The 27,804-nt window shown below is 50.8% G+C and overlaps 1 protein-coding gene across 2 annotated transcripts in view; it reads right to left on the bottom strand.

Annotated features, from left to right (window-relative positions):
* Nucleotides 1-27,804, bottom strand: part of EFL1 (elongation factor like GTPase 1) — a 124,847-nt gene that overhangs the window by 5,680 nt on the left and 91,363 nt on the right. For both annotated transcript variants that reach the window (XM_047846705.1, XM_047846706.1), the window contains exons 16-19: nt 23,809-23,940; nt 19,233-19,380; nt 9,438-10,420; nt 1,803-1,987 (exon numbers count right to left, since the gene is read on the bottom strand). In XM_047846705.1, the coding sequence (XP_047702661.1) occupies nt 1,803-1,987; nt 9,438-10,420; nt 19,233-19,380; nt 23,809-23,940 (1,448 nt within the window). The remainder of the gene's footprint in view (nt 1-1,802; nt 1,988-9,437; nt 10,421-19,232; nt 19,381-23,808; nt 23,941-27,804) is intronic.

Here is a 27,804-nt window from a genome sequence, read left to right as displayed (position 1 = left end):
AGTCAGTTAAACGTCCAACTTCGGCTCAGGTCACGATCTCGCGGTCCGTGAGTTCGAGCCCCGCGTCGGGCTCTGTGCTGACCACTCAGAGCCTGGAGCCTGTTTCGGATTCTGTGTCTCCCTCTCTCTCTGACCCTCCCCCATTCATGCTCTGTCTCTGTCTCAAAAATATATAAACGTTAAAAAAAAAAATTAAAAAAAAATAAATAAATGTTTTGGACCTCCTGTTTTCTACATGGTGAAACATGGAATGAATGATACCTATTTTGATATAAACCGATAAAACCACCAAAACTTCATTTAGTTTCTAGACAAAGAGACAAAATGAAGAAAAATTTCATAGTAAATCCCTGTTAAGATGAAGACTATACTGATTAAAACAAAAAAAAGGAGACTACACCAGAACATTAACCGTGGTTCTTTCGAGCGTTACAGATGTGCGTTTTTTTGTTTTTTTTTTTAGAAAAGCAGACACAACCGCCAGTTCTGGACAGTCACTTCCCTGGTGTCCGTTTAGGTGACAGGAACCGCCCGATTAAAACTAGATTTGCCGTCAAAGTCCGGCTTTCTGAAGTGCTGATTTCCTTGACTACAAAATTCACTTTAAAAAGGAAGTTCTCCCTCACTTACCACATTCCCCTTTCTTACCCGCACTTCAACGGTTTCTTTCAATCCTGCTCTGGAGAAAGGGGCCCGTCTGGCTACAGAAAGTGAGAAAAGGGACGACCTGGCACCGGAAGTAAACCGTCGTGATTCGGCAGGGCTAGCGGAGAGAGCCCCGAGCGCGTCCACACCACCGGGAGCCTCCCGCGGTCGGGCACCAGGCTGCACGGTCAGCACGCCATCCCAGGGGCGGGACGCACTCGGGGGGCCCCCCGGCCTGCCCAAGCACGCGGCAGAGGGGGTCTCTGCAACCCGAACCTGTGGCAGCACAGCCAGCGCTGGTCCCACTAGGCACGGGCCTCCCCGGGAGAGGGAGCCATGGGCCGGGCTTTCTGTTCCCTGCAAAGGGACAACAAACGCTGGTTTCCCACAACAGCCCTTCTTCCTACATCCCGTAGCTTCCAAACCCTCCTCCTGACCCGAGACGGGTCTGGAAGGTGACCAGACTTTTCCGCTCTCCTTCGCCCGCCTGTCCCGCGGCGCCCGCCTCCTCGGTGCCCGGCTGGCTCTCCCTCCAGGACCTGATCAGGGAGGCTGGTCTGACCTCCCTACTCCGTGTCAGTACCCTCCCGGCCCAACCCCCAAAGTGAAAAAACAATGTCTTCACCATCTTTTCCTCTCCCCCAACAACGCGGACCCACGTTTGCAGTTTTAAGTGCGGGTAAGGTTAGGGTTAGGGTTAGGAAGTCGCGGAAACCCGCAGAGTCTGCGGCGGGGACTGAGGGCCACAGAACGCACGGAAGCTTAGAGCTGCTCCTTGCCAACACGACCGTTCCCCTCTAAACGCCCGAAGTATTTCCCCCCTGGAAGAAAAGTTCCCGAGAGCTTCACTTTCAACACGTCTGTGATTTTTCCCTTAAAATTCTAACCGCTATCTTCAGAGGGAAACGCAGGATCGAACGTTCTGCGTCTTAACTTTTGCATCAAACAAAAGTGAAGAATGAGTGTGTGTATGTGTGCGTCACAGGCCCCACGTAACCTCAGGACCCTTCCATCTGGAGAAGAACAGCCCCGTGCCTTCTCCCGGGCGAGGGACTGAGCGGAGGCCCCGCGGAGGCCCGGCGGTGGCTGCCACCCTCGGGGTCATCTGCAGGGAGCACGCCGGCGCCTGAGGAGGCGGGACGGGGCTGGGCTGTTACCTCCCAGTGGCTGAACACCAGCTGCGGGCTGGCCAGGCCGCTCGTCCTCTTCCTGATCTCGTCAGCAAAGCCGAAGCTCTCGGCGACGGGCAGCACCGCCTTGATGATGAACATGTCCGTCCCTTCTTTCATTTCTTCTTGAAGCACTCGACCTTCTCTCTTGGACAAGACCGCGTAGACCCGACCTGCGAAAGCAACACGGCTCTTAAATTCACTGACCGGTGACACGTCCCGAGCCACACAGACACGCGACCGCTCACGCTCCCTGTAACAGTCCACCTGTGAGAAACAGCGCTCCCGAGGATTCTGGTTTACACAAGCATGAAAACTTTTTTCTTAAGTGTTTAAAAGTAACGCGACAAAAAAAAAAATCGGGAGACGAAAGGCGAAACCACCCCAAACCGCACTGCCCGAAGGGCAGACCCCTCACACAGCCTGAGAAGCGGGCGGCTTTGAAAAGGACCTTTTGATGCAACATCCCCCATGACGGTCAGTCTCCGGGTGTGAAACCCAAGGGGACGAGCGTGCCTGGGCTTTGTACACACTGAAATACTCGTAATTATGAGACATTATTGATTTGATGAGAACAGCGTGAGGCTATTTGGGCCCAGTAAGCAAGGAACAGACACAGTAACATTTTGATACTACAAATGAAAACAACACACAGAGATGTCTGGTCACGTTTTTAAAAAATGGTTAACACGTAAGCGGTGTAAGTATTTCTTTTCCCCTGGAAACCGTGTGTGGCATCTTTCCCGTCTGATGACAAGGTCTACCCAGATCACAAGAATGCCCGCACATTCTCTTGGCTAACTACATTTTCGCAGTCAGGCCCGATGCCGCCTCCCACTCGGGAGGGAGAGGTCTCCCCGCTACAGAGGCCGGCTTCTGGAAGGGTCCCTCCGGTGCTCCAAGAATCCTTTTAGCCATGAGGGGGTCCGACTCTGCTAAGAACGGACAACTGAAAACCACACACAGTTGTGAGGAACCTGCGGGGCCGGCAGGCACGTCCCCTGAGGCCTCCGCTCACCTGCCACTTGGAAAAAGGAGTCTCGGCTGCCCTGCTGGCCGAGGAGAAGAGGAAAGACGGCCCGTCTCCTCCAGGCGTAAGCCCCCACCATGGAGGCCCGCAGCCCCTCCCTTCCTGCGTGGGTCAGGCCAGGGGCCTCCGGCCAGGTACTGCAACGGAGACCGAACGTCATTCATCGTGTAATTCTCAGCCATTCGGTTTTAATTCCACTCAAACGAAATCCCCAAACTGAGGCCTAGGAATGGATCACCGAGCAAAGGAAATCCGCTAAAAAGAGACCCTTCCGAACGCACTTGGCTTTCACAACAGCTGTGTCCGATGCTTGGATGCATTCGGAGACCCTCCAAACTGGCCACTGTTCCAGCGGGGAAATTATGGTAGCCACATCCAGGAGGACCCGTAATCCTGCGGCCTCAGCACATGGCCTCCCCTCCACCGGGCACCTGCTCCACTATTGGTCACCTGTCCTTGCACTCGACAAAAAGTCACGGTGCACCTGCTGCGTGAAGGCACCAAGACACAAGCATCCACTGGGGAAAAGATGGCAACAAAAAGTCTAATCGATGCGAAGTTTTGATCAGGGAGGGACTTGGACTACCAGATAAACAGATAAACGTCTGGACCCAAATTCAAGGCCTTTTGTGACCCGGCAGCAACCCCTCACTTCAAGCTCTGGGGCCCGCAGATCCCACAGCTGCAGACCCTCCACTGAGACCGCAGACCCCACAGCACACGGGGCGGACCCTCCACGGGGACCGCAGACTCCATGGCATGCGGGGCGGACCCTCTGCCCTAAGCCGGGGTAGGGCACTCGCTGCCACGGCACACGCTGTGGGCACAGTTCTCCAATCTAGGGTGCATCTCGGCCAACTCCACGGAGTTAGAGTCCATCTGGAACCACCTGGTCCGAGTCTCCTGTGGTACCCTAAGATCAAAACGGTCTCTTCGCCATGTGGGCTCCATTGAACCTAATCTCTTTCATGGCACTACATATTCCCGTCTGTATATTTTCTTCTCCGATGGGCAGCAAGATTGGTCTGGAGACTCTACAATCCTTAGAGCTGGGAGCTCGGCAATTAAAGGTATGTTTCGTTTCGTTTTTCCAAAATTGAGGAACGGGAGCAGCTGTTCACAGCAATGTTTTCTCTTATGGTAAACAAACAGGAAACAATGCGGATTTCCAATCTGGGGATGATGGGAAGTAAATTATAGCATAACAAGTTGATAGGATATTATGCATAGATTAAAATGAAAATTGTGAATACTAAGTGGCCAAATGGAAGCACGCTTTTAAAAGAAGTAATAAATGCAAAAAGCAAAACATTAAACTGCTTCCACCATAAGGTTACAGCTATGCGAAACATACTATTACAGACAAAGACTGTAAAAGAGTGGAAAATGACAGGTTGACTTTCAAGGAGGAAGATTCTTCTTTTATGTTGTGGTTTCTGTTATCGTTGGTGGCCCTTGCGGTGTAACTTCAATTAAAACACACAAAGAAATTGGTGGGCACTTCTTATAAACCAGGTCGCGCTAACCTCTCTTCCTTTTGTTACAGAGCGACCAGACTGCTAAATCAGGCACGTGTGGTCGACAGGATACAGATGGGCTTTGACCAAACGTGAGCTACAGTGTACTGTGGACAGAGTGGGGGAGGCGGGCCGGCCGCTCTTGTGCAGATGAATCCAGCCACGAGTTTACAGGAAACGCACGTCAACAAGTTATGCCCACCCTGGCAAGATGTCCTGAGGCGGGCGTCCGTGTTCTGACTGTGGCTGCGTGTCCTCACGACGGTCACCAGCAACGTAAGGGTCCGGAAGGCTAATAAATACTTTGGCAGCATCAGGGTGACCGGGTGAGGACCCAAATGTAACAAGACACAGGTCCGTGTGGGTTAACGCAAAGTATTACTACCATTGGCTTCAACCACCCAACCGGCCAGCGTTGGCATGGTAATGCGGAACAGAAGTGCCCATAAAACCGGGTCGGAGCGGGTTCCCTCCAAGCTCCGTGGCAGTCTGCAGTGCCGTGGTACAAAGAAGGCCAATTTCACACTCAGCTGCTCAACTCAAAATTATTCCACCCATCAAAGCCCGTTTCAAAGAACTATCACTTTAGAAAAGTCTACCCTGTTTCGAATTCTGCTAATCCCAATTTCTCATAAAATTTCGCTGGAAGACCACATTTATTCACTAAATTCAGCCGTGCTGTTTCATATAATGAGGCTTTGTCGCCTAACGCCTCTCTCCGAGCAGGGATCGTGCTTCGACACGGTGTAGGCACGTACACACGTCAGTACGTTTTGCTGAAGTGAATTAGGAAAGGCTGATGAAATGGAAAAGGGACCCCAAGTCTGGAACAGAGGAGGCTTTTAAAAGCCAACAGTGGCACTTACTAAGACTGTCCCTGACACCTCAAGGCACGTACGTTCTCGCAACATGAGCGCGTGCATACCCTACAGCTGAAAACAGAAGGCGGAAACTCCAACACCAGCAGGAACGTGTGATGTCACCGCCAGATAAAAACAGTGAGGAGCCAAGAATGAAAGAAGCTAACAGGTCAGAAGAAGAAATATGAACGTGACAAAAACACAAGCCAATTCTAACGTCCGCTAAGTGAAGGGCACTTTTCATGGGTGAAAAATGAGAACAGAACCGGGCCTTTGAGAAAGTAGAGTTTGTAAGTGAAGAGGCCCATTTCCCCCGATGAAGGGATCTAGGACAGGCCTCTGTCCTACAGAACGCCCTACTCTGACCACCTATAGACGATGTCTCGCTTTAACCACCTTGTGTAGAAAGAACTCAGTTTTCAAGAGAGACTATTTTGCTTAATAAGAAAGACCTGAATTTGTCTTTCAAGTTGTGCTAATTCTTAGAGAATTAAAGCCTCCGTCAACAAAGTCTGGGAGATGTCTGAGTATCTGGGCAGGAAGCAAAGGCCTTAGGGTCACCAAGGTCTCCTCATTTCTTGTTCCGGATGAAGGAGGTGATTTAGAAAGAAAAAGAAAAGCGCAGAAAGCGAGCAGGAGGCTATACTGACCTTGGGTACAAGAAAGTGGCTATCGTTACCAAAGGACCCCTTGAAGCAACCCAAAATGGGCTTAAGAGAAGACCCTCAACTCTGAGCAGCAGGGCCTCCAACTGACTCTGGAGGAAATGACTCCAGACCAAATCGAAACACGGGGTCTCTGTAAGGTGGCAGCCAGCTGGTTGGGGATAAATGTATCACGCCAGCCAGAGCGCCTGGGACAGAGAGCCCGGGACTAAGCAGTCCACGCAAAGGGTGCCACCTCGGAGGGACCAGAAGGACCTACAGCACAGTGGACAGTGACCTGGAGGCGGCCAGACAAAGACTAACTCCGCTCCTGAGAGAGAAGGGGGGCAAGTCACCCTGCGGACGATCAAGGTACGTCTCCTCCTACCAAGTGCCGGGACGCAGTCTGACGGCCAGGTGGACAGGGCCAGGAGGAAGACAGGCCTGGGGCTGCCTGGTCACGTGCAGGGTCCTGTGAACTCCTAATGGAAACGGGAAAGCGGGCACAGAGCGTGGGCTCGACAGGGAAGACGTGACGGTCTGCCTGGAATTTCAGTGGACGAACGCCAACACGGATTCTGGCTTCAGGTGTTAGGTGGGAAAATCTGCCTGGCCAGAAAGCAACGGACAGATGCCACTCCAAACAGATAATGTAGGAGAGACGGCAATCTGGGGAGGAACTGTGCATTCCTATTATCACCCCAGGAGTCCGGAAGGCGGAGGGATAGGCACAGATGTGCGTGGACCCTACACTTCCAGGTGGGTCATTTCAAATGCACCAAGGAGGAGAAGGAGAACAAGTTTTGGGATAACAAGTCCTAAGATAAAATTCCTTGCAGGAGTAATGAGAGAGAAATACCAACCATGAATGATCCCAATGACAGAAAGAGGAGGAGAGATCCTCCCCACCCCAAAATACAACAGTGGCTCCAAAATAAATGTGTCGGGTCAAGGCGGGCAGGTTGCTGCGCCCTCCTGGCCTATTGTAGGAAGGTGCGCACGACGGACGAAGGAGGGCTGTTAAAACCAGAGCCAGCTGAGCCCGCCAAATAAAAGGTCCAACCAACGCCACCAAGTGCGGTCTGCTGCGTTAGTTTCGAAATAAGGCCGAGACGTGCCCACAGCGTGGAGAAATGAGTGTGGCGTCAACAGAGAAGCGCCGGAAAGCAGGGCGTCCTGGTGTCCACGTCTCCTGCATTCTCTTCGCTGGGGAGAACAGGGGTCAAACGGGCCGGGCGAACAATCACAGCAGAGAGCGCACCGGGGCCCAGGAGCCCCGGGAATCTGACGAGCAGGCAGCTGGCCTTCTTGAATGGGTTCCGTCTCCGGGGCCAGGGTCACATCTCACAGCCCTAAAGAACTTGTCTTTTTTGAGAAATTATCGAGACGGGAGGTGTGCTGAAGTACAGGCGAAAGGTAAGGAACAAATGAACTTCTGGGGGGATAAAAACACTGATTCTATAAACTGCAGACTAGGAAGCCACATGCCAATTCCCCGCAGTGTTTTAAGAAAACATCATAGAGCTTTGTACATATTTCTGCGAGTAGGAGTTACTTGCGTCTGGAGACGCATGGACTTTCTGACACAAAACCTCACCAACCTCAGCTTACTTCTTCCATACGGTTGGCAAGGTGACCATCGGAGGAACCTACAGACACGAAGGAGCCTCACTCCACCCACCCACTCAGTTCACCCCTTACTGAGTTTCGGTTCTCACGAGAGCAGACACGTGAAAACACAATCAGTGTGTTACAGCTGTGGTGCCGGCACTTCCCAGAATCCTCCCTGTACTGCTGGGTGTGTGAGAAGCCCGAGGAAAACTGCACTGTCCAGATGTGTGCGGTGCTCACGGAAACACACGTGTTCGCGGGACTCCGTCATCTCTACGGTCTGGTCAGTTGCCAAACTTCGGATTCTGCTTTCTGGGGAACGGGTGGGAAGACGTGACTTATCTTGAAACGGGAACGAGGCTCACGCTGGCTTCCCAGGGGTTCACGACAGGGGGCGGTGGCTAAATCCCACTGAAAGATCGCTACCGCGCCGGGGGCCGTGTGGCGCCCACGCCGGTCGGCACGAACGGCTGCTCTCTGGCGGGTGTGGAGCAAGTGAGGGGTGCCCCAAAGGACAGCCCCGGGAACGGTGAAAGGGCACCAAAAATCCCACCGTGAAAAATCAGTGGAAGGCTCCGGAGAGTTTTCTCAGGGACATAGAGCAGAAAACTCACATGCTCCTCGGGCGCATGAAGTGCTCGCGTGGGGGGCGCGTGGCGGTGCACGTGGCCGCAGACCAGCAGGCCACCACAGAGGGAAGACGATGCTTCCTCGCGGGACAGGCTGTGAGCTGCCCGTCGAGGCAAGCATTCAGGTGGCGGTGGTTCGTGGCAGGGCTGGGGTAACCGGAGCAGCCAGGTCTCCTGCATGGCTCCCCCATTCCACCTCCACCTCCACCTCCGCAAATCAAGAAAGCTCTTGGTGAAAAAGAAGAATAACGTCCGGGAATGGTCTCGACTGGTGTTCCTCCACCAACGCACGGATCCCATGAGCTCGTAACGATACGCTGGCCCAAACGGGGCCGAGACACATCGCGTGCTCCCTGTCACCCTGCAGACACCATGCACGCGTGTGTGGCACACACGGGCTCCAGGCGGGCGGTCCTGCGGGGCCAACCCCCTGCAACTGTTCAACCCCGCTGCTTCTGAAATGCTGCTTTGGATGCTTGGCCCGTCTCATAGGAACCCTACTGTGGATGCAAGCCCAAATTTCTTTAGAGAAAAAATACCCTGACGAGTTAGATGCCTGTTTTTAGGAGCTGATCAGCAGAAGAACCTTACTAAAAAGAATGTAAACTAAGCACACACTGACTCGAAGGGCCTCAGAGGGAACCTACAAGCTCCCCAGCGCCGTCCTGGCCCCTGAAGACGGTTCTAGGACCGCCTCTCTCACGGGAGAGCTGCCGCAGGCCAGGCACCCCTCTAAAGCACGGACTTGTGTTCTTGGGTTAATCTTCACAGCCTCTGGTCGGTTATCTTCCTTTTTACAGGTGAACAAAGTCTCCGTGAAGTAATAGTCAAAAGTCAAAGCAGCTACTAAATGCCAGGGCTGTGTGTCTCCAAGGATCCCAGAGACGTTCCAGAGACAGAAAAATCGGGAGGAGGATCTGACGGAATGGTCAGTGGTGAACAAAGCCCCCGATGCTCTTCTTCTCCCGAAAGGACCCGGCACTTCCAGACGGCCTTTTGCCTTAGGTGTGCACAAATGTCACCTCACTCTCTAATGGTTTCCAGAGAGACTCTGCCTACCTGGACCGACAGGGCCACTCACTCGGGAACACCGCTGCACGTCAAACCTTACGCCTGAGACCGTCGGGACAGGAAGGAGCCTGACTGCTGCAAACGAAAAGATCTTTGGTAATCGCGTTTCCTCCCCCATCGCCATTTCACTATTTAAGGCTTTCAGAGCCCTTAGTGCTTTAGTGACCCAGATGACGATGCAGCTTCTGCAAAAACAAAAATTAAGTGAGTTTGAGTTTTCTGACCACAGAGACCTCTCGGTCCTCACCCTCTTTTCCTTACCAAGAACGTCACCGGTGGCCATGATGTCACACGTGTACATGGCTGCCATCAGACGCTGAGGCTTCACCTGCAGGGCATAGCGACAAGCTTCTTTCATGGTGGCAATGAGCTGTCCGGAGAAGGGTCCGTAGCAGTCAGTGAGTGAAGACTCTCCTCTCTGGGATGTCTTCTGCTCCGAGGGCTCAGAGCCGCCATCTTGCGGCCCCCCCTTTCCGCCTCTGCTGGGACAGGCTTCACCTTCCGCCTGGGCCTCCTGTACCACGTCCCTTCGCTCTTGATTATGTTTGTCACTTGCCCCTTGTTCTTCACATTTACTTAGGTCCCATTTTTCCAGAATGAAACAGACGCCCATGAGAGGCTCCTCACACATGGGGCCAGAGAGGGTTGCTAGCTGGAAACCACTCACGATGCTGTTGCCCAAATCTCGGTATCTACTGGCCTCTTTGGAGGCTTTGACGCCTGAGCCTGTCCATACTGAGTTCTGGAAGTCTTCGCTTCTATTTACGAGTATGTTGGGCCCGCATTTTCTTGGCCCAAATGACCAGATTTGGTCAACAACGTTCCTCCATTTTCTCCCTGTCAGGTGCTGCTCTAGTTTTCTTTTGAATTCACAAATTTTCTCTTGGGTCTTCTGGTGGATCGTCTGAGTATTTCTGCCCTCATTCAAAGAGGATGCCAACTGCTCCATAGAACGAATCAGATCGCTATTTTCTTCCAGGATCCGTGTGACTTCTTCTGGAAGGGGCATGGCTCGAACACTGAGCACGGCGAGCTTGTTGGGGGTCGTTAGGGTGATGAGCCCATCAGAGTCAACTTGGATTCCTTCCGGGATTTTGCTCTGGTCTTCTTTTGTTTGGTGGATAACTGCAACTTTTTGTTGTTTGCCTATTTCTTCATTGACCATGTCGACTTTGGGCGGTTTTGTGATTGTTTCCCTGAATGGAATAATCGGTTCAGACACGCTGATCTGAATCTTCGCAAACCTACAAATTCAAGAGACATGACAAGGTCACAATAAAAATGGCATCAAAACTTCCATGCAGAACTGTGACACAATAAAGATTCTGAAGAAGCACAGAAACATGAAAATTATTTTACTAGGAAAGATCGCTCCTTTACATTCTATCAAAATTCAAACACCACTTGCATTTCGGATTGAAAGGACCACCTCCAACGGGAACAGACCTTCAGGGAGTTCTTTGCATACATTAGAATTTCACCGCTTTGTTCGCTCTCAAAACAAATCAACCATCTATTTAGACAATATGGTTTTGAGCGGAAAATAACTAGTTTTGTAAGATTTGACATATGAATTCTTTACAATATGATTTGCCAATTTAAAAACCGGGAGAAGAAAAGCTCGAGGAGTACAACTCTAAACAAGGAATCACAGAACTTGAGGACACCTAGTCAATTCCTGACAATGGATCTGGCTTTGATAAATGCTCACAGCCAGGCTGGCGTGACCCAGGAGTTTGTCTAGAGAGACGCTTTGAACAAGAACTTTCTGCAGCGATGCAAATGTTCCGTATCTGCACTGTGATGACTGGACAGCTGAAATGTGGCTACTATAACCGGGGAAATGAAGTTTTCTTTTTATTTAATTAAATTACATTTAAATAGCCACACGTAGCTACGGAGCATTCGATACGCGGCTGTGTGACTGAGGAACCGAAGTTTTAATTTCACTTAGCTTTAATTTTAAATGGCCACGTGTGGCCAGGGACGACTGTATTGGCCACAGAGTCTTGCACCTCGGTCCAGTACCAAATTCAGAAAGCCCTTTTTCCACATGCTATCAAGTTTAGTTTCATGCCGCATTTTCTTCCAAATGAGTTATAAGTTCACGGTGGGCAGATTCTGGAAATAGGCGTGGATTGATTCGGAAAACAATGAAACCACCCAATCTTTCTTTATTTTGTGTCTATTTCATTCCCAGGTAACACTAAGGCTCTGGGCTGGTCTCTACCTGCCACTGGCAGTGTGGATGGATGTGTGCATAAACGCATGTGCAAGTATGTGTGTCTGTTCACACATACATGTCATATGAAATCTTGGGATCGTGGACCAATGCTTTTCTCTGGGAAATGTTATGCAGTAAGGCAACTAAATACTAAGAGTTTCTGAAATGGTCGCATTTGATTCTAGATTTGTTTCTGGTTTCTGTAGAACATTCTGGGGATCTGGGGTAGGTATCTGGTTTATTTGATTTTATTCTTTTTGATTAAATTTTAAAACTCAATAGATGGATGGTTTTCTAAAAACAGTATGTTACCAAAATAGGTACAACCAAATCTAATTGATTTAAAAATTTTTTTTCAACGTTTTTAATTTATTTTTGGGACAGAGAGAGACAGAGCACGAACGGGGGAGGGGCAGAGAGAGAGGGAGACACAGAATCGGAAACAGGCTCCAGGCTCCGAGCCATCAGCCCAGAGCCTGACGCGGGGCTCGAACTCCCGGACCGCGAGATCGTGACCTGGCTGAAGTCGGACACTTAACCAACTGCGCCACCCAGGCGCCCCTCTAATTGATTTTAGAATAGGAAACCTGAATGGACCAGAATGTGTGGAGGAAAATAACAATGTGAAAAAAGTTATTCCCGAGAAAGGTTTTGGTTTTGCCAATGAGCATGTTCACTGTCAAGGATTAGCTCATTTCAATGCTCTTATCGTTACAGAAGATACGGGATGGATGTCTTCCTGACATCGTACTGAAATATCTTTGTGAAATGTGTGATGGGGATTAAGAGTGCACCTGTCATGATGAGCGCACTGAGTAACAAAAGTGATAGCTGAATCGCTATATGGTACACCTGAAACTAGCGTAACGTTGTGCGCTAACTACGCTGGAATTAAAACACAAAACTTAATAGAAAAAAGTACCACTTTATTCAAGATGCTGTGCCTACTCATAAAAACGATAGCTAAAGTCACAACAACACGTATTTGGTGCTTCCTATGCAAACCAGGATGTGCCCTACACATTTTCACGTATTAAAGAAATGAAATAAAATATATTTTCCTGTTCGAACCTGACAAAGACAGCATACACAAACCCGCAGTTAAATCTCACCTAAGAATTCAGATATAAGATCTGAAATAACAAGGGGGGAGAAAGGATGTATGTGCACTGTTTCTTTTCACTAATCACTTATCCCATATGACACAGTGTGCTGTTTTACAGGTAGTTTATCTTTAGTAGGTCTATTAGTATCCTCCGTGTCTAGAGGAGAAAACCAAGTAAGAAAGACGAAGTCACTCGCCCGAAGTCACAGAGCTAGTCGGTGGCGAAGCTAGGTCTGACCCCAGAACCCATGCTCTTCCCAGTTAATGCTGTAGTGACAAAGTAAACAGCACATTAAAGGAATACTTCACCATGACACGAAGTAGCTTTTATCATAGGGCATAAAAATTTATTTGTATTAGGAGATCTGTTAAAATGATACAGCATATTGAAAACGTCAAATAGAGTAACCAATCTAAGGAACCATCTGTAAAAATGCTAAATTCGCATTCAATTAAATTGAATACCCATTCCTCACTTAAAAAAAAAAAAATGAAAGCACGTAGAAATCTCAGACACAGGACGATATTCTTAACATTATCATTATTTAGAGAAAATATGGTCTTATTCTTAGAACTGAACTGCGACAGCTACCGCAACCCTGACAGCAAACACATTTTTTCCTCGTGCTGTAACGTAGGAAGGGCTGGGAGTCTCATCAGGCCTTCGGTTTCCGGGGGTCCCAAGAAGCCCCTTGCGGTAATCACCTCTGAGATTGCTGAGAACCACTCCACGCCACGAAGGGGGGGTGCACATCCTGTGCCACCTGCAGAGCACCTCGGGGCCAGAGGCCCTCCAAATCCGGGCAACGCGGAGCCGGCCCCTGCCTCCACGGGAACACAGTAGGCTCTGACCGCCCGCAACTTCCTGCCGTCTCTGATCACCACCACCTGGAGATGTTGCCATCTCTGAGTTCCTGAGATCTGGTTGCTAAGAACCGTGACGGTTTCTCTGGCCCGGACACGACAGGGTGTCCCCTGTCTCCCGCTCCTGCACGTAATGTATGTCTGAAGATGTGTGTCAAAGTCGAAAAGGGAGCTCATGTATTAGAAGGTAGGTTCTGTCCTATGAGAGCTAAAAGACGCTAGAGTTTTATGTATACTCCTAACGTAGGTACAACTGTAAAATTTTATAGTCCTATGGAACAGGTGACAAAACAATAATGTACAGATCTGTCAGTGACCACAAAGTAAACACCCACGGAAACTACCACTCGAGTCGAGAGACAGAACGTTAGCAGCCCAAGGACCCTCATGCCTTCCCCCAACCCCAAGAATAGAACCACTATCCCGGGTTTTACTCTAGTCCCTTCTTGAAAATTCTTACCGCCTGAACATGTAACCCGCATGTAACCCCTACCCGCTATAGTTCAGTCTGGCGCGCTTTTTAAAAAATTTTTTTTTCAACGTTTATTTATTTTTGGGACAGAGAGAGACAGAGCATGAACAGGGGAGGGGCAGAGAGAGAGGGAGACACAGGATCGGAAACAGGCTCCAGGCTCTGAGCCATCAGCCCTGAGCCTGACGCGGGGCTCGAACTCACGGAACGCGAGATCGTGACCTGGCTGAAGTCGGACGCTCAACCGACTGCACCACCCAGGCGCCCCATCTGGCGCGCTTTTAATACTGTACATGTATATATAAACAGGATCAAATCTTTTTTTTTTTTTCCAGTTGGGTTCTCTGGCTCAGTATTATGCTGTGACATATCCATCCATGTTCGAATAGCTTGTTCACTGAGGTTACTATACAGAATTTCACGCTAAGAAGGTATCATGATTTATTTGTCCACTGCACTGTTGGGAGTTGTCTCCAGTTTGGGGACTATTAAAACGTTTGTTGGGGCGCCTGAGTGGCTCAGTCGGTTGAGTGGCCGACTTCGGCTCAGGTCATGATCTCGCGGTCCGTGAGTTCGAGCCCCGCATCGGGCTCTGTGCTGACTGCTCGGAGCCTGGAGCCTGCTTCGGATTCTGTGTCTCCTTCTCTCTCTGACCCTCCCCCGCTTGTGCTCTGTCTCTATCAAAAATAAATAAATGTAAAAAAAAAAATTTTAAATGTTTGTTGCCACGAACGTTCATAATGCACACTTGCCAGGCTCAGACCAGAAGCCGTAACAAGCACCCACCTCCTCCCTCCGAAGGTAATACCAAAGTGTATTCCGAAGTCATACCAACTCCCAGTGTCCCCAGTCACGGAGGGGGATTCCTACTGCCCATCTCTGGCGCCATCTGATACGGCCACCTGCAAATTTCAACCCCTCTGGTGGGTATGCAGACGTATCCCACTTTGGTTTTAACTTCCTTCCAGTAATTAATAGGGAGCTGAATATCTTTTCATGTTTCTTGGTCTTTAGACTTTGGGGATGTGAAGCACCTGTTCAAGCCTTTGTTCCACCGTCTAGGGGTTGCTGCCTCTCTCATCAACCGGAAGGAATTCTTTATATACTGGGGCTTGAAGTCCCGTGTTTACTGTGCATATTACAAATGTGTTCTCTAACCCTAGGGTTTGCCTTCTTACACTTCATCGTGTCTTCTGACCACCAAACTTTACTCTGTCATTTGTGTTTTTAACGTCTTATTTAAGAAGCTTTTCCCTATCCCGAGGTCTCGAAGATACTCTGTGTTATCTTCCAGGTACTTTATGACTTTGCCTTTTACACTTCAACCCACAACAGACCCGGAATAGGTTTCTGAGTTCAGGATGAGGCAGAGGTTTTCCCAGACAGAGGTCCAAGCTGCCGGCACCGTCTGCGGAGAGGCGGGTGCCCCCACTGTTCCACCCTGCCCCTTCCACGCTCACTGCCCTCGTCCTCCCGTCCGTCCGTCTATCCTTGTGTCAACGGCACAAAGTCAACTTCTGCAGTTTTCAAATAAGTTTCGATTTCCAGAGCAGTGAGAACTTCCACCTTGTCCTACTTGCTTAAAGGGTTTTGGTCCTTACTGGCCCTTCGCATTTCCACACAAATTTTAGAATCAACTCGTCAAGTTCTGCAAACACATGCGGTGAACAGGGTTGTGACTGGGGCTGCTCTGAATGTATGATCAGTTTGGGAAAAGCTGACATCATCATAATACAATTTTTTTTAAGCCATAAAGGTGGCAGACACCTTCTTTTGTGTGTTACAGTTTTTGCAGACAGCCTGGAATTTGAGTCCGTTTTATTCCTAGGCATTTGACATTTTTGTTACTGTAAATGGTAACCTTAAGATAATTTCCTTTTTCTGTTTATTAACAGTATATAGAAACGCAATCAATTCTGCATGTTAATCTTGACTAGAGCAACCTTGCTGGGTTTACTTACTAATCCTAACACTTCCCCGCGTCTTCGGGATTACTGGCACTCCGTCATGCCGTGTGCGAACGGTGGCAGTGGCAGCTGTCCCTTTTCGAGTCCCGTATCCTTTATGTTTTATTCTTCACAACGCGGCCCAAGACCGACAGTACGATCTGAAACAGCCCTTGTTACAGGGGGTACCCTTGTTTCAGTTCTGACCCCCAAAGACAGTAAGTACATGTGTGCCCTAGTTACTCTGAGGATATTTCTCATCAGTTTTAAGCACATTCCTTCTATTCCTGGTTTGCTGAGAGCTCTGGGCATGTGTGAATGCTGAATTTTATTAAATGCTTTTCCTTTGTCCACTGAGATGATTTTTTTCTGTTAATCTGGCAAATAAATACACATTGATTGATACTTTTAATGTTATTCCAACTCTGAATTCTTTTGATAGTTATGACTATCAGGCTTTCTACTTTTTTATGGGTCAGATTTTTCCAGGAATTTGCCCATTTCCTTTAAAATTTAGTGGGGGGCGCCTTGGCGGCTCAGTCGGTCGAGCGTCCGACTCTTGGTTTCGGCTTGGGTCATCATCTCACGGTTCGTGAGATCGAGCCCTGCATCTGTCAGCACAGAGCCTGCCTGGGATTCTCTCTCTCCCTTTCTGCCTCTCCCCTGCTCACATCCCCTCTCTCAAAATAAATAGGTGAACAAACAAACAAAATTATTGGTATAAAACTGCTCATAATGTTCTTAGGCTTCTTAGCCCAGGATGAGGGACCCAGCCCCCAATTCCCTAAGGTGCCCTGAACTCCGACATGCTGTTGGGGAGCCATGAGGAGGCAACGGCCTCTGTCAACACCTGCTGAGGCAGCTCCCTCGGGGTCCCCATGTCGCACGTGACATGAAATGCTGCCTGCCTGGGTCCCGATGCAGCCATCTGTCTGTCGTCCTCTCCTACCCCTGGTCTAGCAACTCCCCTGCTAACGAAGCACACAAGTGCAAGAGAAGACTCCTTCCACTCGGGCCCAGGTTTCCGCTCTGAGGAGCGACAGACGACAAGAAGCCGGAGCTCGACGGGATTTATCTGTCACACCAGGGCCACACACAAAGGGAGGGGAAGGTGTCATCATTTTCAGAAACTGGAATTTTTAGGAAAAGCAGATAAACACTTCAGAGTTGAGAAAGTATTGTATCAAAGCAGTATATGTATTTTGAAAAGCAGATATGTTTTGGGTTTTGTTAGCCTCATTCAATGTAAGTGTACATTGTTGTCAGGTATTTGGATGAGGATATTTTCTGAAAAGGTTTACACAGAGTAGCTGCCCAAATACACTGATTTATTAAAATATTTTAATGCTACGTTAAGGGCATATTTCTAAGAAACTAATTCTTTTATTATAAACTAGGTTTTCCTCCTGAGATTAAAAAGTACACATAATGAAAACCAGGAGGTAAAAATGAAAAGACTCAAAAAGAAACAAAAAAGTAATCATTAATTAGAATCCATTTTAGGTTTACGGGAAAATATTTGAAATATAACTCTAAGTGCCCAAAGACATTTTTTAAAAGAAGAGTTAATGGCCTGAGAAATGTAAGGTTATTTAAAAACATTTTTTTAAATGTTTATTTATATTTGAGAGAGAGAGAGAGAAGCAGAGAGACGGAGACACAGAATGCGAAGCAGGCTCCAGGCTCTGAGCTGTCAGCACTGAGCCAGACGTGGGGCTCGAACCCACGAACCGGGAGATCACGACCTGAGCCGAAGTCGGACGCTCAACCGACTGAGCCGCCCTGGCGCCCCATACGGTTATTTATCTTTTTTTTTTTTTTTTTTTTTTAACGTTTATTTATTTTTGGGACAGAGAGAGACAGAGCATGAACGGGGGAGGGGCAGAGAGAGAGGGAGACACAGAATCAGAAACAGGCTCCAGGCTCTGAGCCGTCAGCCCAGAGCCCGACGCGGGGCTCGAACTCACGGACCGTGAGATCGTGACCTGGCTGAAGTCGGACGCTTAACCGACTGCGCCACCCAGGCGCCCCTACGGTTATTTAACATGGATTTTAATTGGTAGCAGAGTATTAAAAAAGAGAAAATAATTCAGTTCAAAGACCCCAAAAACTAACATGACATTTCAATGGTTTTTTAAAAAGCCTTCTTGAGATTTGTTATTTTAAAACATACCTTAAAATTTATCGAATTAGCATTATTCTCTAGCCAATGTTATATTCTTCAGAAATTATAAGAAAACGGTAACAAACACTGAAGAGAGGGAAGGCGTGCCTTCCAGTTTTGTGCTAATTATGGCTATAACAACACTTAAGGGAGGAAAAAGCCACAACGCCATTTTAAACCGAGAAACGAAGCTGAGAACGCGCCCCCTTTCCATCAGGAGCTTCCGCAAGGTCCCCGGGGATGGTGCCGCAGGCGCACCCGTTCTCGCCCTATTCTATCATCGGCAGTAGCAGGGGTACTGTGGCGGGGGCGGGAGTACTGCGGTGGGGGCAGGGGTACTGTGGCGGGGGCGGGAGTACTGCGGTGATGGAATGAGTACTGCGGCGGGGGGGGGGGGGGGCGGGAGTACTGTGGTGGGGGCAGGGGTACTGTGGCGGGGGCGGGAGTACTGCAGCGGGGGGGGGGGGCGGGAGTACTGCGGTGATGGAAGGAGTACTGCGGCGGGGGGGGGGGGGGGGCGGGAGTACTGTGGTGATGCAGTGAGTAACCGCGGCCCGGCGCCGTACCGTCATAAGGATTAAACGAGACAAACCGTGCTGAGCGCAGAGGCTGGCAGTCACTTTCGGGGCGGGAACACCACCTCCAGGAGTTCACGTCGACCAAACACCAGAGCCGCCCAAGCAGGTAGCAGCGGACACGGGCCGCGGCGCACGGAGCAGGCCGGGCAGGAGCCCCGGCCCGCCGGAGGTCACCTGTGCGCGGGGAGCCAGCGGTGCCTCTCCCCCCGCTGTGTCTTCCTGACTGCTCCGCCAAACTTACATTAGCTACGGAGCATTTACAGAAAGTGACCTGGGACGCGTGTTTTATGACGGCACCGTCACCAGCGTGGTCTGGAGACACCGCGGGATGCCCTGCAGGCGTCCCCCGCGGACGCTCCATCAACGAGGACAGAAGTCTGGCCCGTCCCAGCCGAAGCTCACAGCACAGGACTAGGGTCTGGCTGCTGTGACGTGCTGCGTGTGTATACGCGTAAAGGAAAAGACCTACGTGTGAAAATACTTTATGACCTGAGCTTGAAAATGTAAACTTACTCAAGTGCAGAAGTGGATGCTGCCAGTTATTAAAAATGAAATCTACGGTCGGCGACACCATAGCAGTTCATGTTTGAATAGAGGGCACTTCATTTTTGTCTGAGTTCAACTGGTTTGGGGCACACCGGCCCCCCCCTCCCCCCGCCCCGAGTTGGGGGCCACCACCGCTCCACGACCGTCACCGCCTCACCTTTCTCTCAAGTCATCCAGGCACCGCTGGAGGTGGACTTCTCCCGCTGTGACCAAAACGTGCTCCCCCGTCTCCTGAATTAAGATCTGGACACAGGGATCGGCCTGGTTTAGCAGCTTCATTCCCCGGACAAGCTGAGGCATCTCACCTAGGCGAACAGAACGAAACACTGATTCAGTACGGACTAAGGACTCATCGAACCGCAAGACGATGCCCGTGGCTACTGAAGGGAAAAGTACCCGTTTACTTTTCTTGCAGATAATGCGGCAAACAGCTCCCACAAGACACCTGTTACCATCAGGACCCGCAAAGCTGAGCGATCCAAATCCTCGGCAAACACAAACGCCCACCGCTGTGCGTGTGCATCCACCTACGTGCTATTACAAACGCACGTATTATACACCTACATGTGCAACAGAACTCTTCCCCAGAGAAGAGTTACAATCACCAACAGAGAAACACCTCACGTGGTGTTCAAGTCAAGAGACGATTACGGCGACACGCTCGACAGGACCCTGGGTTTTAGAACAGAGCTGCCCTCTGTGCCCAGCGAGCCCCGGGCGCCTTCTACACGCCCTTCCTGCCCGTGTCTCTGCCCCTGACCGCGTGTCCTGACCGCCCACCGGAGCTGCGGGCACGGACGGGATTCTGATGCCCGTCTTGGTCTAACTGCCTTTCCACCCCATCCCGTGTAGTCAGCGGCAACTGTCATTTGAGGCAGAAGAAGTCTCCCGTCACTGCTTCACTTCTCCGTTTGAAGGAGGGGCTCGGCAACCCCTCCGTGCCCGGTTTTCAACAGGCCAGACAAACAAAACCACGGGAACTTTCTACCATCAGTGGTGTTTAGTATGTCTGTTCCGTATCGATTTACTTTTCCACGTCTACTTAGTTTTGAAATAAAACTTTTCTAGTGGTAACACTTCATATTAGCTAACCACGTGCCAACAAGTACTTCACAGGTATGAGTTCATTAACTGTGTGGCCGGGATGAGTACCGTTCTTGTTTTAAAGAGGAGGAGGCGGGTAGAGAAGCCAAGAGCTTGTGTCAAAGTCACTGGTTTGAAGCCTGCAGGAGGGTGCCAGCACCCGCACGCGTCAGGCAGTGACGAGCCACATGTGGGTGCGTGGACTCGGAGGGAAGACAGAGTGGGACCCCACTGAGCGTGGGTTGACAGGCCGTCTTTTCTGTTCCTTTCCGGCATCCTGTGGTTCTCCTCTGCCTAATTAAGTGGGTTTACAGAGATTATCCATGTTAACTAACTTCACCTGGTTTGAAAAGATTCCTGCAAAAAGACCACTGATAACATGAATAACATATGGCACAGAGAGAACAATAAAAATAATAAAGGAAAAAGCTTTTTGCCAGCTCCCCCTTGGCTCAATTACAAATTCCTTAAAAATAACAAAAAAGGCACACACCGTTAAAATCTCTCTCTCTCCATGGTAAAGGCGAGAGCCGAACAACGAGCAAAGAAGAAAGTTTTTCCAAACAAAATTTGGAATGTGGAGACATTTTGAAATCGGATGTTCGAAAATGTTTATTTACGATGATAGTCATTTTGTCGCCAGAAACGGCATCTATTAAACCTCTTAAAATCTGGACGCTGATTTTCCTGTTTAAAAATCTTCCAAATGATCTATTAAAGATGAAAAAAAGTCAACATCTTTTAATTAATCTAAAAAAAGTGAGATCATGAAAAATATTCACTATCTGGGTTTCAACAAAACCCTTCTGTATCAACTGCTAAATGGGGGTTTTACGTGGACACGGTGACCGAGCAAAGGCGGCCCACGATGTACCTGTCCCATTTGGGCCACACGGTCTGTCAGGTGCCCTTCCCAGGGGAAGAGCCACTGGTCAAGGGACACTACATGCACACCTTGGACGGCTGCACCACCGACCGGTAGGAGAAAACTTGCCAACACAATGAAGTGTTACCACGGCAGCCACCTCCAGAGGGAGGGCCGGACGACCTCCCTCCTGGCATGCACACCCCCTGGGGCAGTGCCCTCCTGGCGGTCTGGCCGGGGTGGGGGTGGGGCGTGTAGACAGCAGAGCAAGCCCAGTGCTGTGTGACTCCCCAGGCCGGGCCACAGGAGCCGCTCGGTGTCCTGGACTGGCGGTACGCTGCGGGACACCGACCGCTAACTGCAGGCCTTGGGCAAGCATTATCTTCTCTAAGCCTCAGTTTACCTCTGAGAAGATGAGGATAAAAAACTGCATAAGGCTAGTGAGGGGATTAAATAAACCAATCAACGTGAAATCCTTAGTGTGTGGCAAGGATCTATGATGAGGGAAGCAATCCCGGCTTTGGGACACCTCCGCTTCTCTGTCCCGGGGACACAGAACAGAGGGGCGGCCACCATGGTACTGTGACCCCGGTCTCGGAAATGAGAGCCAAGTGGAAAGGCGTGTGTTCACACCGCAAGCTGAGCAAGGGGGGTGCTGCAGGCGAGCCGGCCGGGGCCGCGGCGCGAGGGGGTGAAGAGGGCGCGGGGCACAGGGTGCGCTCACGGGGGCGGGGCCAGGAAATCCGGCCACAGGAGGGCGCTCTGCCCGCAGTCCGCTGGCCCGGGACCCGCGGGGGGAGGGGCCGCACAGTAACCGCCCCCCGGGCTCACGGGGGCTGGCGGGAACGAGGACACGGTTCCGAGAAGCACCCCAGGCATCCCCCGCGCACACGGAGGTGCCGGACGGAACGAGGGGGCAACTCCGACACCGGGCGCTGGCGCTGTGGCCACCTGGCCCGGCGCGTGCACGTGAGTCCGGCACAGGCTGCACACTCGGGTGGGAAAGGAGCCACACTTCCTAAAATTATGAAGAAAACCGCTGTCCCTTCTAACCGTGTCAGTTTGTTTTTCTTTAAATTTTTTTCAACGTCTACTTATATTTGAGAGAGAGAGAGACACACACAGAGGGCCAGTGGGGGGAGGGGCAGAGAGAGAGGGAGACACAGAATCCGACGCAGGCTCCGAGCTGCCAGCCCAGAGCCCGACGCGGGGCTCGAACTCACGGACCGCGAGATCATGACCTGAGCCGAAGTCGCTGCTTAACCGACTGAGCCGCCCAGGCGCCCACGCTGGTTTGTTTCCCACACGGCTGAGGAACTCGCGACGGAGCACGCGAGGAAAACGGGCCTCGGCGCGGCCCTCCCGCGTCTCCCGTCACCGTCACCGGAGGGCCTCGCCCACGGGCAGGAGACCGGACAGTCGGCCGCGGGACGGGAAGGAAGCCGGCTGGGCCCCCCCTCCGGCCCGGCCGCTCCCCGGCGGGGATTCCAGCCCAGGGCGGCCCGCGGCCGACAGGCACACCCCAAAAATGATAAATCTCTACAGAAACATTATGGTTTCGATTAGCAATTATTTCTTTGATCTCGGGTTTAAAAATTTAGGTCTAAATGGGACAGAGAAGAAGCCAGACATACTAGAAATGCCGAAGAAGAAACCGCAGTTGCCAGACTCGAGTGTCACGACTGCAGTAAAACGGAACTTTCTCGTACTGTGCGTACTTCTCAGGGCCGGAGGCAGCCGGCGACGGCCGGAGCCACGCCGGCCCAAGAGAAGAGCCGACCGTGAGGGGCCAGGGCCTGGCCGAGCCCCTGGAGAGGAAGCAGGCCTCATCGAGAACAGGGTCAGTCCGCGCAGCGAGCCAGCACTGGCGGTCTGCGGTGACGGCCGGGAAGAGGGCCTGTCTCTGGGGCCCAGCCAAGATGGCTGCTTACCGGGACTGAGCCCACAGGTCAGAGATGCCGTCCTCCGAGTGTCTGCTCTAGGCTCCCAGGGACCCTCGACGCTAAGGAGGTCTCTTAGAACTTGAGGCAGAGACAAGCCTGCGGGAGGCCCCGGCTGTGGGGCGAGATGGGGTGTAGACGGGCAGGGGCAACGAGGGCGCCACAGATGTCCGCAGAGAACCACCATGTTACGACACCCGCCCTGCGCTCCCCTTAGAGCACGCAGGAGATTCTCCCCGGACGACCACTACGCCCTGGGAACACCAAAGTCACAGGGAATGCGGGCTTAGCGATGTCACGGGAAGCAAAATACAAGAGTTAACGAGGCCTGCTCAGGCAAATGGCACAAACCAAAGACTAAACACTAGTAAAGACACCGTCCGGCATACCGGGTGGGGCAGGAAGTGCTTTCCAAAGAGACAGGACACGCCCGGTGTCCAGATAATCTAGCGAACCTAGAGCCAAGAGAGTATGATGGATTTGGAACCAAGAAGTTTGGGGGAGGAGTCTAAGATCCTAACCAATCACATAAAACATGAGCTCCGCTGAGCCTGTGCCAGGGTCACGGGGGGGAAGGAGATGACCTCATCTCTGCCACAAAGGACACGGTTTCCCCGGAAGGCAAAGGAGCCTAAATACACCGTGTTCCCAGGACGGAGGTTCGACCCCCTTGGAAAAGCAGCTGGTCTGCGAGGGCCTCCGGCCTGGGAAGCTCTCTTCTGTTACACACCCGGAATGAAAATCCACAGCACTGTTGACACAAATCGTGAGGAATCAAGCGTGAAATACACGCACTTCGAAAGCGGGAAGGACGTCACGGGCTTTTAAAAACGAGGTCCTCTTACTTGGGTGCTTGGGCTCCACGGCGACCCTCACGATAGGCGTGGCTTCGAAGTTGAGCGGAACGAATGGTGGGCAGGACGGCGAGCTACACAGTGTTGCCGACTTCAGCACAAAGTCCTGAAGGCCTCCTATTCCTGCAGGGAGGAAAAGATGCACGCGGTCAACGAAGGATGATAAATTCTGAATTTACGCTAGAAAAATAAGAACATCGACCCAGAACGTAGGTCACAGAGGGAAACACTCAGAAATGTCGCAGGGAACGAGGCAGAGCCTCACGGAGGTTTTGCACCTCTGGATGCTATCTGGTTGTCCGTGAGGAATACGGGCGTTCTGCTGGTTCCTGTTTTCCAGATGCACAGCTCGTGCGGTCACTGCAAACTGGGCTAACACATAGGTACTCTGACCCCAGAAGCGATCATGTCCAGATACGTGTGTCTGAAAATACTAATTATTTCTCATAACTCCTGGTTTTCAAAATACGTTGATTTGACGAAGAGGGGTCTCTACTGGAATCCTCTCTTTTCCCAAATACTTACACAGGGGTCAAGGGCGTTTAGAGACTTCAAAGTTTGAGCTTGCTGTGGCGTTCCTGACCCAAACCACCCTTCACAGTACCCCAGTTTTAGAAGGGGACATCGGTTCCCCCCACCTGCCCCTTCTCCTGTCCCCGTCCCACTGCAGGCTCCCAGGGGTGGCTGCATAAGACTGCCCAGGGGGGTATCTGTCTTCGAGCAGATGGGGGAGAATGCCCCACGGGAGGGTTAAAGGGGGCGCACGAAGGCTCACGTCCAGAGGAAGAACAGACAACACTTTGGAATGAATTAAGGGACACGCACAAGGGCCGTTTCCATGTTTTGGGGTTAAAGATGGAGGAGGGCACGGGAGGGGAGGCTGTCGCTCAAGGGGAAGGTGGCACAGGAGACGGGGGCAGGGACCCCTGACCAGCACTTTATGCTGGGCTCAGAAACCACTGAGGACAGGAAACGGCACTGCTCCTTGGGCCGACACACGGACGTCAGGTAGGCACCGGGGGACGGGACACCGCACGACCGGACGCTCAGCCTGGTGGAGGCGAACTGACACAGAAGCTTCTGGCACACAACCTAAAGGCAGCTGAGAGGTCTCGTAGTGTGAGCACATGGTGGGGAAGCCTGGGCAACGCCCCCCCACCCCCCGCCCCTGCTGAAAGCATCCAGAACTCACCCACCCCTCCCTGCCTCAAGGGAGAGCTCCAACCCATCTACCCCCGATCTCCAACCTCCAGATGCGTTAGGACAGTGCCCGGGGTGCACACAAGACCTGCTTCCACTTTCACCAGGCACCCCTGGGACTTTGACGGCATTTGTCAGACCCTCTGAAGCCTTTTCTGCCTCACGCTAAACATCACTAGCTCCTCTAACTGTTCAGCTCATGACATGATTTCTAGACCTTGCGTGTGCAGGGGACCCTCTCCACACTGACGTTTCCAAGGTACTATGTCTAGTCCCTGTGCATCCCGTGCATTTATTCAGTCAAGGTATCCATTTCTCATTACTGTGCTTCTTGGCCCAGCACAGAGAAAGGTCTACACCGGCCACAGCTTTGCTGCCCTCCCCCACTGGTAAGACCCACCGATGTGGGTCTGGCCGAGTTCCCACCAAGTCTACTAGAAATAACATCATCTCCCACGGGGCCAGGGGTTGGGAGACTTCCCCCCCCCCAAGCAAATATTCCCTCTCAAACCTCACCCATCCTGCTTTTGACCTCTGACCAGTGCACGTGTCCTGCCTGCACGCACAGCACGTGCCTTCACCGAAAAGGCAGATCCCGCTCCTTCCTGTGCATCACGAGGATGCAGGCTGCACGTGGTCAGCACACTGTGAACACTGAACTTCTGCTCGACATTTTGCTATTCGAATTACCAAATCTACTCTTGCTACTTAGGTATGTCCAGATTTGTGAATAGGATTATAATTATATAATTTCTATAGGGGCATCTGGGTGGTTCAGTCACTTAAGCATCTGACTTCGGCTCAGGTCACGATCTCACAGTTTATGAGTTCAAGCCCCGCGCCGGGCTCTGTGCTGACAGCTCGGAGCCTGGAGCCTGCTTTGGATGCTGTGTCTTCCCCTCTCTCTGCCCCTCCCCTGCTCATTCCCTCCCCCACTCTCTCTCTCTCTCTCTCAAAAATAAACAAACACTTAAAAAAAAGAATTTATAGAAAAAGCAATGCTCTAAAGACAGTCAAAAATCCACCACCTGTACATGACACCATTATTACTTGTTTTAAAATATAATCTTGGGGTGTCTGGGTGGCTCAGTCGGTTGAGCGTCTGGCTTCAGCTCAGGTCATGATCTCATGGCTCGTGAGTTCGAGCCCCACGTTGGGCTCTGTGCTGACAGCTCAGAACCTGGAACCTGCTTCGGATTCTGTGTTCGTCTCTCTCTCTCTGCCCCTCCCTCGCTCATGCTCTGTCTCTCTTTCTCTCTCTCAAGAATAAATAAATATTAAAAAACACATATATAATCTCGAAATCCAGGAAAGGGACCATTAAGGTTACTTGGGTGAATCACAAAGAAATGATTTAAAAAAAAAATCACTTTGAGAATTTCCTGAAATACTATCAGATAATTAGTAAGTGTATGACTGGGTACTCATACAAAACACAAGTTTTAAAAACTTTCCTGTTTTAAAATGATATCAAGTATAATTCTGAAAAAGGACAAGTGTACCCAGAGTCACGCCATCGTAAGACTGTCACTGTTTTCACTTCGCTAGATTTCTCCCTCCCCGCCCCCCCACCCCTTCCACAGGCACACATAACTTACTGCTATAATGTCCGTAACTTTTTATCTGCTAACTTCTACTCTGGTTGCTTTAGTCACAATGACAATCATGGGGGAACAGCTCCTTCACAGAAAGCACATATGCTAAAGCACTTTATAGCCTGGCGGGGTGTGTGTGTGTGTGTGTGTGTGTGTGTGTGTGTGTGTGTGTGTGTCTGTGTGTGTGTGGTGGGGGGGGGATCAGTAAGGGACATGTTCACTCAAGAGAATCATCTCAGAATTTCTGGGACAGAAGTGACAGTTCAGAAAAACAAAATCAGAAATTAGCATGGCATTGATTTGGTTGAAGGACTGGAGAGAGTACAAGCTTTTTTTTTTTTTTTTAATGTTTATCAAAAAAGGGCACGTGATGTAAGCAAAAGAGAGAAAATAGGCTGAGGAAACAGGAATATGGGGTAAAAGCAATGCACTAAACACCCAAAATTCTAGCTCAGTTCTGTGCAAACACCGGTAACTGCTGTGTGGCTGAACATCAACGATCCAAGTCCTCTCTGGTCCTAATTCCTCTCTGTACAAGTGCACTCAGATGCGCGAGCGTGTGGCCGCTGGCTGCGGGGCGGGGGACACGCGGCCCTCCTGCACCGCGTCCCAGGCCCGTGCCAGGCTGCGTGCCACTCCCTTCAAATTCTTCTTACTCAAAAAATCAGCATGTTACAAGTGCTGTCAAGCCCCAGCTTTTTTCCAGGCTGTCTCTAAGGCTTCCCTTTAAACAGTATTCCAGAAACAATATTGAGGAGCATCGTTTACGTGTCCTCTTTTACGATCTGACACCGGAAATACTCCGTGGGGCCTGAGAGATGGACCGGCCCCCTGTGGACGACGTTCTTCTATTCTGACCAGCTCCCAGTGCACAGGCTGAATGGCTCCAGGATGAGCTCACACTGGCAGCAGGAAGACGGTGAAACCGTCACTTAATTCTAACACTGCTTCCTGCGGACGGCCCGTTGCTGTCTGGACGGAGGACAGCATTACTATCTTCAGGGACATCTGGATTCTGAAAGTGCGCTTTCTACACTGGTATAAAAATTAGTATCTGAATACAAGAGAACAATAACAACGTGGCAAAATGTTAGTGCTCTAGCTGGAGTATGGTCCCTAACTGCCAACGTTCCAAGCCAACTTTAATATTACTTCTCAAGAACCATCAACTGGTTCCTCTTAATCTGTTTAA

Source organism: Prionailurus viverrinus, unplaced genomic scaffold (assembly GCF_022837055.1).
Source record: "Prionailurus viverrinus isolate Anna unplaced genomic scaffold, UM_Priviv_1.0 scaffold_40, whole genome shotgun sequence".
Taxonomy (NCBI): domain Eukaryota; kingdom Metazoa; phylum Chordata; class Mammalia; order Carnivora; family Felidae; genus Prionailurus; species Prionailurus viverrinus.
The sequence above is the reverse complement of the archived record's forward strand: the minus strand, read 5'-3'. Positions and strand labels throughout refer to the sequence as shown.